The sequence below is a fragment of the Rhodnius prolixus genome, unplaced genomic scaffold (genome assembly GCF_049639745.1).
Source record: "Rhodnius prolixus isolate KJV_2025 unplaced genomic scaffold, Rpr scaffold_4, whole genome shotgun sequence".
Taxonomy (NCBI): Eukaryota; Metazoa; Arthropoda; class Insecta; order Hemiptera; family Reduviidae; genus Rhodnius; species Rhodnius prolixus.
Window position 1 is genome coordinate 48,372,975 of NW_027411614.1, and position 12,744 is coordinate 48,385,718.

The 12,744-nt window shown below is 31.9% G+C and overlaps 1 protein-coding gene across 13 annotated transcripts in view; it reads left to right on the top strand.

Annotated features, from left to right (window-relative positions):
- Positions 1 to 10,187, top strand: part of tai (basic helix-loop-helix family member taiman) — a 362,580-nt gene extending 352,393 nt beyond the window's left edge. For all 13 annotated transcript variants that reach the window (XM_074131838.1, XM_074131843.1, XM_074131841.1 and 10 more), the window contains 3 exons: positions 2,714 to 2,923; positions 3,408 to 3,493; positions 5,722 to 10,187. In XM_074131838.1, the coding sequence (XP_073987939.1) occupies positions 2,714 to 2,923; positions 3,408 to 3,493; positions 5,722 to 5,793 (368 nt within the window). In that variant the 3' untranslated portion in view covers positions 5,794 to 10,187. The remainder of the gene's footprint in view (positions 1 to 2,713; positions 2,924 to 3,407; positions 3,494 to 5,721) is intronic.
- The last annotated feature ends 2,557 nt before the right edge of the window (positions 10,188 to 12,744 follow it).

Genomic DNA, 12,744 nt, shown 5'->3' on the forward strand with positions numbered 1-12,744 from the left:
ATGAAGTGTACGGAAATTTAAACGTGGAGCCGCCTCTCTACTTTTCAAAAATTGTAGCATTCTTTTAATTTCAAGTTTGAACTCTTCGTTTGATTAGGGTAAGAAAAATTTAATATTTCATTTTCCATCCACTGCTTTAGATTTTCTTCATCCATCTTCAAATTGTGAACAGTCAAAAATCAAACCCATTTAACAAAATTTGTATCGAGAACTATACCACAAAAAAGACCTAATCATTTAGTGAAGAGAAGGTTATGACATAAACTGATGGAAGTTAAAATCTCCAATCTGACGAACCTTTCCCTGAAGATGGGTGAAATTCCAAAACAAATCAGAATAAAAACAAAAAAGCTGGTACGTAGACAGACAAAATCATTTATATTTTACACATTGATTGATCCCTCAAATGTGAGTCACAGAAATATTTCGTGACTGGACTATTGTAGAGGTAACTCAGGAAAGATGTAAAATTTATGTTAGTACGGTTTATTTTTCAATTAATAGTTAGCATCTTCAGCTTTTGCTAGATTCCGTTCCTTTCTGAGATAATGTATCTAGCAGAATCCCTACCAAAGCTCTTCTTGTGTGCAAGTACTCTTCAAAGAGTAAAGATGCTTCTGTCATTCCTTTTATAGAACTCTTTTAGAATTTGTCTTGCTGTCCCAGACATGTGACAGTAGCTTTGTAATAAGTGTTAGTCAAATTCTTTTCATCAAAGCTATGAATTAACTTCATATTTATTAACCACATTAAAAAATATTTCCCCCTTTCTAATGAAATGTGAATGAATTTTATAGATGTCGTTTTTAATGAGAAAGTAGTCTAGTTTGCAAATTTGTAAGAGAAAAAGGCTCCACTAGAGAAGAAAAAGTTAGGATCTACAAAGAGAAATAGTAAATTTTACTCATTGCAAGCTTATTTTCTAAAATTCTATCAGTTTTGATTCGAGACTAATTTTTCAGTTCGTGTAGAACTTTATACTTAAAAAGTTTTTCTCTTTCATCAAAAAAAAAACTTAGTAAATTGGAAAGACATATTCCACCTAACCTGATTAGCCTTTAGATTGAGGTTTCAAAACTGATTAGAATTAAAGAAAATAAGCAATCTTTGAATAGTCAGTCAGCATTACGGGTCAACTATTTTTACAGAATCAAGGTTACCAATAACAAATTATTTGAACTTTTATGTTTTCAATAATGGAAGGGCCGTTTGTAAGTTTGTTTACTAAATTAAAAAAAAAAGAAAGAAATGTTTTTCGTTATGATTATTTTCTTTTTAGGCTAATAAATGTTATGTCTAAATGTATGGTAAATATCCCTTCATTAGATTCTGTTTCTCCCATTTCCTTTAATTGTATTTGCTTATTTCATCCTTCACCATTTCTCACTTTATGTTTCTTTGCATGCAAAATAGTTTTATGTGTAAATCTTTTTTTATACTATATTTGTTATGCGTTTTTGTCCTTTGTTTGAATTAGAAACAATAATAAATTAATCAAATGGGGGTCTTGATACAAAAAAAAAAAAAAGCTTGTGCTTCAAAGAAAATTAAAATGTTTATTATCTTATTTTGCACTGCTGCTTGTTTATGTATGTCTTGTGTTTATTTTTGTGACTAACCTTTTTGTTTTGTTGATGGTATTAGTGTCTATCATGTGTTTTATTTTATGGTATTTTATTACAGAACATGTCTTATGACACACAATCTTATAAAAAAAAAAAACCATAACTCCAAGCTGATTTTTTTTTTACAGTCTTTTTTTGTTGTTTTTGCATGTTTATAGTTAATTAAATGAATTTTATTTTTAAATTAAGAGAGAAAAGAACAAATTAAATTTATAAATTTGCAATATTTCGCTTGTAAAAGAAGGCACCATTATGTTGCGTAGATCACTTAAATTGTCATTAGTTTCATAGGTCACTCCACTAAGTATCTCGATCTGCTTCACGAGAATTCTGTACAGGGATTTTTTTATTTGTGGCAGTACGACCGCAGATATATTTTTATTTTTATTTTTTGTCATTCTTACGTTGTTGGGAAGAACCAGAAAGGTTGGGGATCACTAGGTTAATGGACCAACTGTTTTCCATACTGAGGTTTATGCTTTTTTTTTTTTTTTTTTTAATAACATGTTTATGTGCAAAATTCAACTTTAAAAATGGATTCATAACTCTTCTGATAGTCTAGTTGCGTCTAATTCGATGCATTGGTGATCTAATTTTAGGAGTACAGTGCACTGAGACTTATTGAGAGCCCAGTTAAGATTCACTGATGCAATGGAAAACTTCACAGCACCCTTACCAAGTTGAAGTATCTGAGAAATCTCAGAATCTGGAAATCCGTCTCTTCCATCTCGTGGCAATTAGCCCATTGGTTGGATAGTACTCTCACGCTGGGATCCTGGTTTCGACCTTAGATTTGTTCTTCCTAGAAACTCCTACAGCCCAATGCCCAGTGGATAGTGTTCTCTGTAAAGAGAGGACTTTGTTCAGAAACCGGTAGGGCACTAAAAAAAAAAGCTCCAGGCACCAGTGACCACCAGTGAATAGTAATAATTTAATCACAGTAGCATCAGCATCGAATTTTTTTATAAAATTGAAGAACAATATGGTGTTTTCTTTTCCATTTTTTTAAATAAGTTTTTAGTACATAATTTTTTAAAATAACCTCTGTAAGTTGCTACTAATGACTAAAGTTGTAATTAAACGTACAGGTGGTAATAATGGCGTGGTGACGGAGTATGTAAGGCAGGAATTAAGGGCAATAGTTGGCGCAAGAACAGGAGGAGCTTCTGGTAGGAGTAGCGGAGGTAGTGGAGGAAGTGGTAGTACAACACCCGCTCATGTTGGTCTTTCCCCACATCATCAGGTTCCGCCCGTTGACCTGGACAGCCTTACCATGGCTTTCGACATACAACCTCAAGGTATGTCCGCTAAATAGCATAAATGGCTGGAACTTCTTTACAGTCTACTTTGAATTACTAAAGTTAAAAAAAATGAAGCGATAGGTAAGAATAAGAAGAGGGCTACAATACAATAAAGCCCTTTATTAAAAATTTATAGGGATCTCCTAGGGTTAAATGTCTGTAAAATGAACTGAAAGTGGAACCAAACTAGAGTTTGGCAGTGGAAACGCTAAACCCAAATAGTTGCATATCATCCTATTCTGAAGCGCCGAGCGGTTTAGAGGCTAGACTTGCAAAGCTATTATAGTGGTACTAGATGTGATTCCCAGTCCTTGGCCTTTGATTCTATTTAACGGCTAATATGAGAAACGTTTTAGTGAAGTACATTTGATGGTTGTTTCCGCCCCCGGCACATAATTTTGGTAGTAGGATGTTTTAAGCTACGCCTACAATATAGGTGATTACTTTTTTTTACTGTATCTGGGATTTGTTCCTTGTTTAGGAGTGGCAGAGAGCCCGAAAATGTGGAGCACTATTGGAGAGATGGGAAATGCATCGCCTCAGTCCGCTTCAGCTCTTCCATCCAGAGTAAGTTAATTTTTTTGTTTCACGTGTTTTCTTGAATGGGTGAATGTTTATTGTGTTTTTTTGTAATAAAAAAATTATTGAAAATTACAGTTTAGAATAATATTAGTTGTTCAGAAGTGCAACTTTACGCAACGGCTTTTTCTTTGCAATTTTCTTGGCAATGTAAAATGAATTCATTATGTGAGCCTAACTTTACGCGTTCCTCCTGGAATTGAAAATTTTTCCTCAAGAGAAATTTCAGTGGAAGCTGTGACGTCGCGCCTCCTTCAACAGCATAATTTTATTGTAGTGAAAAGATAGTTTTGAAGTCAGCTGTAATTAAAGTTCGAATTCTAAGCTTCAAAAAGTCTTTATTGCGTAAATTTCAGTGGGTACACTTTAGTAAAAAATTCCTCACTTAATATAGGATCAGAGCAGGAACTATTCGCAGCAATATTTTGGAAAATGTTTAGTAGCATCTAAGTAATTCAATGAAATTAAGTTTGTAACCACAAAAATAAAACTATTTCCATAATTTAATCTCTCCGAAATATGGGAGTGGCTATAAACGCATACGAGGGTCGTTTGAAAAGTCCGTGCAAAAATAAAAACTACTTAATTTTTTGGGGTAAACCTTTTTTATTTTTCAACAGTCTCCTTTTAGGCTTATACACTTCGTCCAACGCTGCTCTAGTTTGTTGATCCCTTCCGAATAATAGGATTTGTCCAAGTCTGAAAAATAGCCATTCGTTTCTGCAATCACCTCCTCGTTTGAATAAAATCTTTTTCCCGCCAGCCATTTCTTCATATTGGGGAACAAATAGTAGTCCGAGGGAGCCAAGTCTGGAGAATAGGGGGGATGTGAAACGAGTTGGAACCCTATTTCCATTAATTTTGCGACCACAACTGCTGATGTGTGAGCTGGTGCGTTGTCGTGATGGAAAAGGACTTTTTTGTGGGTTCAATCGTGGGCGTTTTTCTTGCAGCTCGGTTTTCAAACGGTCCAATAACGATGAATAATATGCAACTTTAATAGTTTTACCCTTTTCCAGATAGTCGATGAGGATTATTCCTTGCGAATCCCAAAAGACAGTCGCCATAATCTTTCCGGCCGAAGGAACGGTCTTCGCCTTTTTTGGCGCAGATTCCCCCTTGGTAACCCATTGTTTAGATTGTTCTTTGGTCACAGGAGTGTAGTGATGTATCCATGTTTCATCCACAGTGACGAAACGACGCTTAAAGTCCAGCGGATTCTTCTGGAACAGCTGCAAACCGTCCTTGCAACACTTCACACGATTTCCTTTTTGGTCAAGCGTGAGCAATCGCGGCACCCATCTTGCGGATAGCTTTGTCATGTCCAAATGTTGATGCAAAATATTATGTACCCGTTCATTCGAGATGCCCACAGCACTAGCAATCTCACGCACCTTCACTCTTCTGTCATCCATCACACCAAATCATGGATTTTATCAATGATTTCTGGATTAGTAACCTCAACAGGGCGTCCAGAACGTGTTCAGCGTCACTTGTGCCCATATGGCCACTCCCAAAAATTTTGAAACCACTTATAAACTGTTCTAATCGAAGGTGCAGAGTCACCATAATGTTTATCAAGCTTCTCTTTAGTCTCCTGAGGCGTTTTGCCTTTCATAAAGTAGTGTTTAATCAACACACGAAATTCTTTTTCGTCCATTTTTTTTTGAAAATCACTCGACTTCCTCGATTCAAACGAATGCCAAACAGAAAGAAATAGACCGATCTGGCTGAAACTTGGTGTGTGTTCTTCCAAGAGATGCTACTAACTAAACATAACCTCGATACGCGCCAGTAGTGCTATCTCTCTGACTTTGCACGGACTTTTTAAACGACCCTCGTATGTACTAGTAAGAGGGATATCCCAAATTTGAGTTCCGCTTGTAACTACTTTTTTTTTTTTTTGGTTGGCAAAATGTTTGCCCAAAATAATGAGCTTCCGTCCAGACACCAAATGCTTTGGTAGTTGGATTACTGATTTCATCCGAAAAAGTAGTAGATTAATTTTTCCTCCGAAATTACTTGCTTAATCACTTACCAAAATAAGGAATTGTCACAATTATTAAATTCATAAAGGGATGTAATTACTATTCGTATATTAGTTATTTAAATACGTCGAAGTAAAACTGCAAAGAAAAGCAAAACAAAACTTTTGTTTCATGCCGATATTACACTTTAATAAGAAATTGACATGTGCTATTTTTATTTCTGCGCAGAGTCCAATGGAGGAAGTTAACAGATCAAATGACCAAAAATCATCACTTCTTCAGAAGTTGCTCTCTGAATAGAGTGCGTTTGTGTGAGTGGCCTTGTACCTGTTTGTAATAAAGGAAATTTATATATAAATATAAATATTTAAAAAATAAATAAATAAACTAAGAACACGTAGACGTTTTTAATTCTACCTATTTATTTAAAATCTTTCCAAATTATTTTTTTGTTTGGAAGATTAATAAATAATTAGGTATTTTCAAGTTTAGAAAAGAAAAAAAAAACTATATTAATTATTTAAACAAAATAAATAAAAACATTAATTGTAGTAAGGAATATTTGACGTTAGTGTATATATGATAGAAATGAAATTAATTAAAATGGAAATTTTTAAAAAAATTACTTTTTAATGAATTAAAAAAAAAGAAAAGGGAAATCTATTTTTAATGCGGGTCCGTTACCATGCATTGTTCTAGCGTTGAGAGGTATTTTTTAACTATTTTTTCTCTTTAGATTATTGGGAAAATTAGTATAAAAAATTAAAAATTAAAACAAATAATAAATTAAACATTTTGTTTTCGTACAATACGTTGGGACAACTAAAACAACTATGTATAGTAACTGTTTTTAAAAAATTTTATTACTTTATTTACCATTGGATAATATTTTTTTTTTAATGTAATTATTTTATAGGACGTGTAATTATTGTAAATGTATTTTTATTTCCAGTTTACCAATAATTTTATATAAAAAAAAAAAAATTTTTATTTGTTACATAGTTTTTTTGTGCCTACGTATAACATTTTTCAGTCGTTTCTTAAAATCTTTTAGCCTTGACAAAAAAAATAAAAAAAATGAACGGGACACTTGGAATTTTTGGTTAACTTTGTAATTTGACTTAAAATTCAAAGTGTGGTTCAAAGAGAAGTCTCTTTTAACGATGATCTATCTTGAATATAAACCTAGATCTACCATTTGGCCAAAAAAGCAGCGACCATTCTTTAAAAGTCCATTCTGAGTAGTAATTTTTTTTAAAAGAATAGACCATGATAACAATAAGATAAACTAACATCAGTCCAAAATATCGTTGTAATTCACAGAATTTTTAATCATTACAATTCTTTGACGACCTTTATCTTAGTATTCTTGTCTTTATATATGTGTGTGTGGCTGCACGAGAATTCCACAATTCTTATACCTTTCCAGAACCGTTCATGTTGTCAATTTTGTTCTTAAGTTTAGCGGGGGGTTAACTCTGCTTCAAACTTTAACTGAAATAAACTTTATTGCCCAACTTCAATTGAAAAAAAAAAAAACTTAAAGCTTTTCCAAATTTCCACTTCTCCTTCTTGGAAACGGTCACTTTCTAGTAGACCTTTTTCTCTAAAACCAGTGAAGGCATCGAGTGTAAGTGTATTATTATTGACACGTACTTAGAAAATTTTCCAATTTCTCTGAAAAATGTTATAGACAAGGAAACAAAAAAAGAAAAGTGAAAAGAAAACTACCATTAAACTATGTAAATATGTGATTTGTTAAAAGAAATTTTTTAATTTTTTTAATTGTGGGTAAAATTGAAAAGCAGATTTTTTGTTTTGTTTTAAATATTTTTAATTTTAAGTGGTTAGGGCGAAATTCTTGGTGGCCTCATTCTAAATTTAAATAAAAAAATACACATTTTTCTCAAGGGCTTTCAAAAAAAAAGAAAAAAATTAAATAGATAAAATTTAAAGCAAATAAATATAAGATTGGATTTTTACTTTTATATGAAGGTGCTGTTTTTTTTGTAAAATGAGAAATGAAAAGTTGAAAAATAAAATTAGCATTTTTTTTTTGCATATGGCCGCCCCCCATTACAGCGGCGGTTTGAAAATCTAAAAAAACGAGAAGTAGAGCTACAGGAAAAAAACTTAATACAGAACTCAGATAAGATTTCTTATCCAATGAAATAATAATTTTCGCAAAACTAGAGGAATATATAAGGGGGGAGCTAAATCCATTCTCGGCAAACCAAGATAATTTGTAGCACTCCAAGGTATGGGGGGGCCAAAGCTACAAAATACTTCTTATTGGTTATGTTTTCGACAAGTGATCGAGTGGTCTAATTAATATGCAAATCACCACATCACTTACAGAATTTCTTTAAAAAAATCATTGTTCATTCGTTCAATAATCTCGCACGATGATTTTTTTTTTTTTCTTCATTGCAAAAAATACTGTTCATTGAGAATTTGAGACATCTCTCATCCCATTAAATTACCACCTTTTCAAATAGGTGTTCACAAATAGGAGACAAATCAGACCAAGTTCAGGGCCAACTGAATTCCAGCTCCATGCAAATCGACAAGTCTTGGTTTGTCATTGAAACGCACTCAGCTTTCAATGAGAGTACAATTTCGTAGCGAGGATCGATAGGGGTCCCGTTTTTCTAAAAGGTTCCTTAGACATAACCACCACCTTTATCACGAAATAAAAATCCAAGTAGATTTGTTAGATAAGCCGCCGCTGTCTTTTTAAAAAACTGACCACTATTGAAATTTGGAAAACTGCTAATTATTTTTTGGTTTTAAATACCGCTTAATCGATTTTTTTTTATTTGTAATTATTATAAATATATTTAATTAACGCATTGAGCTTCTTTTTTTTTAAGGAAAAAAGTATTTTCAATTAAAAAAAAAAAAATAAGAGTTAAAAAAAGATAATAAAAGTGATTTTGTACAGTAGATTCATAGGTAATTTTTTAATTAATAGATACGGACTGGTTAACTGAAAAATTAAAATAAATTTTAAAAAAACAATGCTCAATATTAAAAATATATATTTGATTTTTTTTAAAGCTTAAAAAAATTAATAATAATAAAAATAAGTATAAATATAAGTCAAGAAAATAGGTGTTTTCAAATTTTCTTTTTTCCAAGTTGACATTAAAAAAAAAAAAGTAAATAAAATAATACCAATAATAATGCATACTTTTTCGCCTGAGTGAACCATTCTCGAGGATTATTTTTCTTTTTTCATTTTGTTCCTCGAATTTATGTTCCTACCATTTTAAGTAACCTAATTATGTAGCCTATTCATGTTGTTCTTTGTGTTTTTTTTCCCCCCACTATGTTCTGTATGTTCCAGTACAGGTATTCCTCGCTTAATGACCGAGTCTGCTCCGCAAGACTTTTTGATGAAAAGTTTTTTTTCTTCTTTTAGGCATTTCCACTATTACTTCGTGGATTCACAATATGCTTCCGAATTTCATGTACAAGTTTCCTTAACTCCTTCCCCAATTATCGCTGTGGCACCTCTACCAGAAGATGCCATGCGCGTCTACTATAACAATATCATGTAACTGAATCACCTAAGCATTCTGTTGTTGATGATCTGTTCTGAACATATGAATCTAGTGTTTTGGGTAACGTTTTTAAGGTGATCTATATATGGTGGTAACATTTTCTCAAGCAATACTCGTTAATTACATCCTACTTAGTGAGAGTTGGAACTTTACGACTCTGTGACTTCTATATCCTGAGGTGAACTATGAAATTTGTTTTCCCCCCTTTCGTGACCTTCCATTGCTTTTCCAGCTCGTTCGTATTTTTCAAACCTTCAAATTTCTAGTAACAAAAATTGCGGTAAACTTCAGACTTCTATCCTTTTTTTATTTCCTTTAAATTCTTAGCAAAATGTTCAGTTTCAGAAAATTAAGATACATTAATTACTTCCTCCCCCCCCCATTTTTGGCCAAGATCTATTTTCCAAGATACTTCCGCAAGTTGAAATCGCCCACTAGTATTTGATCGCCTTATTTTATGAATTTGTGAAATGCTAGTCCCGAAACAGCTGGCAAATAATTCTGAAACGTTCGTGAAACACGCTGAATATTCACAATTATTACCGTGAATAATAAATAATTAACTCGCAAATTAAATAATGGTCGTTTAAGTGAACGAGTACCTGTCTCCTAATCTCTTATTCATCTACTAGAAAAACATTCATTATTCTTCTTTGAAAAGAATAAAAAAAAACGAAAAATATACAAAAACAAAATATAAAATAGAAAGTCTGCAATATCGCTTGAGGCTGAATTTAAAAAAAAATAAAAAGATATATATATATACTTTTATCTGGGGGCAAATTGTTAATGTGTATATTGTAAAGTGAGAAAAAAATAAAAAATTTAAAAAATATATATTAATATAGATAATGCTATTTAAACTTTAGATTTTTAAAAGAAAATTTAAATTTTAAAAAATTGGAAAAGGAAAGAATAGGGCCAGCTGAGGCCTCTATTTAAACCTATTTTTTGGGGACAGAATTATTACCAAAATAAGCGCAGGAAAAAAAAAGTGTCGATATTGTAAAGAAAGAAAATGTAAAAATTTAAATATTTTAAAAAAATTTATTAATAAATATAATATAAAAAATAAATAAAATGTAAAAAAGAAAAAAAAATAAATTGAGAATGTGGAAAAAAAAAAAACTTATATATATAAACCTTATTTTTGTATATACAATATTTTTATTTTTTTTCTTTTGAAAAAATGAAGTAGTTGTTGAAAACTATGGAAAAAATAAATAAATAAATAAATAAAGATATAGATTTGTAAAAAATAAAAATTAAAAAAAGAAAAAAAAATTTTGTTTTATTTTATTTTTTACTTTATTTTTTTTCTCTTTTCAGTGTAATTAATTTTACTTTAAAAAAAATTAATTAATTAATTAATTTTTGTTAACAAAGTGGTTAATGTCCGTTATGTTCTTTTTTTTCAATTAAAAAAAATTATACAAATTTAAAACAAAGAAAAATAAAATTGTAATTTTTTTAAATTAAATAATTTATTTTTCTCTTTCTTAGTCTTCTTTTTGGGTTCTAATTTAAAAGTGCAAAATTCATAAATTTGAATACTAAATAGAAACAAGTCAATAATAGGATTTACATTTTATTTTATTTTTCCAAATTTTCATTAATTATTATTTTTTAAATAAATTAAACAAATCTAAGTCAGGCAATGATTTTTTTTCTGTTTTAACAGTTGATTGTCCACAGTGGTTAATAACAAACAGTAGTTTCCAATCTCTGTACTGGTTTGTGACTAATTTTGACTTCCTACGGAAGGGATTAACTTAATTAATTGGTGCGGTGAACTTGTAAGCACCGACGAAGATCCTGGGTTCGAATCCAGAAGCTATTTCTCTTTAGGATTTTTTTTTTATTCCGCTAAGCAGAGGTCGAAATTACACCGAGAAGATACGGGGGTCAATGATAGAAGATGTTGTATAAAAAAACTTCTTTGTAAATGCCAGTGTCCCTAGGTTATATTCCCGATTGTTATGAACCAATCAGAAAACAGTTAGAATTTAGTTGGAAAATTAGTTTGAATTTGTTTTGGTACGTAATGGAATGCCCTGTAAAATCGCTAACCAGTTAAAAAATTTAGTTGTAGCACTATTTGCTAGAAGAATTAAATAAATTCGAGAGAATACAAGCTTAAATGAAATGACAGCGTGAGTGCTTAGATTTTTTGCATTTCTGAGAAGCTGTTAAAGCAGCTGACGCACTTCTGGGTATCTTGAATAATTGCTGTACAATGCTGCACTATTTGTACATGCCAATGGTTCTTGATCGTTTCAAATAGCGGGCTTGTTTAGATTTTTGCCATTTTACAACATTAAACACTTTTTGTTATTAATTTCTGGTAAGAGTAGAATACGTATTTGTACACATCTCAAACCTGGAGCAGTTGTTAGCTGAAAACACCGTGTGGAATCTAGAATAAAATGTTAACTATATAACTTATAACGTTTTCAACATATTATCATCTTCTTGTTGAAGAGGCCTGTCAATATTAATCTCGAATCAGTTGCCTTACCGTCAAACAATGACTTTTGATGTTGGTGCAGTACATATCAGAAACGTTGTCATAAGTATGATTTTTTTTAAAGACTAAAATCCTTATAATTCTTGGAAGGATTCCTTGGCAATTGCTGCTGTACTTTCAATCAAGGCAACATGATGAGCAGAGGCCAGATGCTTGCAGATTCTATTAAATATTGTCCTTGCATACCTAGAAGAAATAGCTTCCTCATAAAATTAAAACAGAAAATAAGGAGCCCTTATTCAATTAGCTTCAATTAATTTGTTACAAACAGGAGATGATCCTGTTCATCTCCGCTTTCATTTCTGGACAGTGAGCTGAAGAAGCTCCTAGGAAGATGAAATCTGTTGGCTAGCAGTTGGATTCGAACCAGGGAACTGCGTATGGGTGTTCTACATGCTAACCACTAAGTTAGTCCCTTCCGTACACCATTTATTATTGTTATCAATAATGTTATTTTTCGTCCCGTTTTTCATCAAATTCCTATCATACTTTTCTTTACTGAGTACTACTGAGGAAGTCCACCAGTTACTATCAATTTTAAATAGTTTTGAGTGTTTAAAACAACTAAGGATTTATTAGTAAATTGTAATGAGTGCCTCATAAGTCAAAAGTTTGGAGAGACTGTAAACTAACGGACGTTATCGAAGTGAGTGAAAAGAAATTTTGTGTCAAAAATAAAAGCTAATGAAAATAGATCATGGGAGTCCCAATATTCCTCTATCTGCGAGCACGAGCCAGAGATAAGATGGGGACTAAACGACCTAGTCTGAAGGAGCTCTTTACTTCTACCGTCCATTCCTCTACTCGCTAATACTCCCTCCTCCCAAGTGCTTCTAGTAATCCTCTTGATCTTCGATCATACATTCTTGCTTTACTTTTTTTCTTTAGCGAACCTTGTCCATTCTTAATCCAGTGACATCTTTACTTTTCTCTAGGATCGATCTTCTGACTTAATGACGAGACCTTGCTTGGATGATCATTTTCTTACACTTTTGAACTTCCTTATTCCAAATCTTCCAAGAATTCCCTTGACTCTTACGAGCGCACTGATCTGAGGTAGGTGACTCATAATTACCTAGAGGTCCTAAGACTCATATGTTTTCGAGAGAAAGCCTCCATTGCGTAAGTTCCTAGGTACAAAGTCTGTAACATGCACTA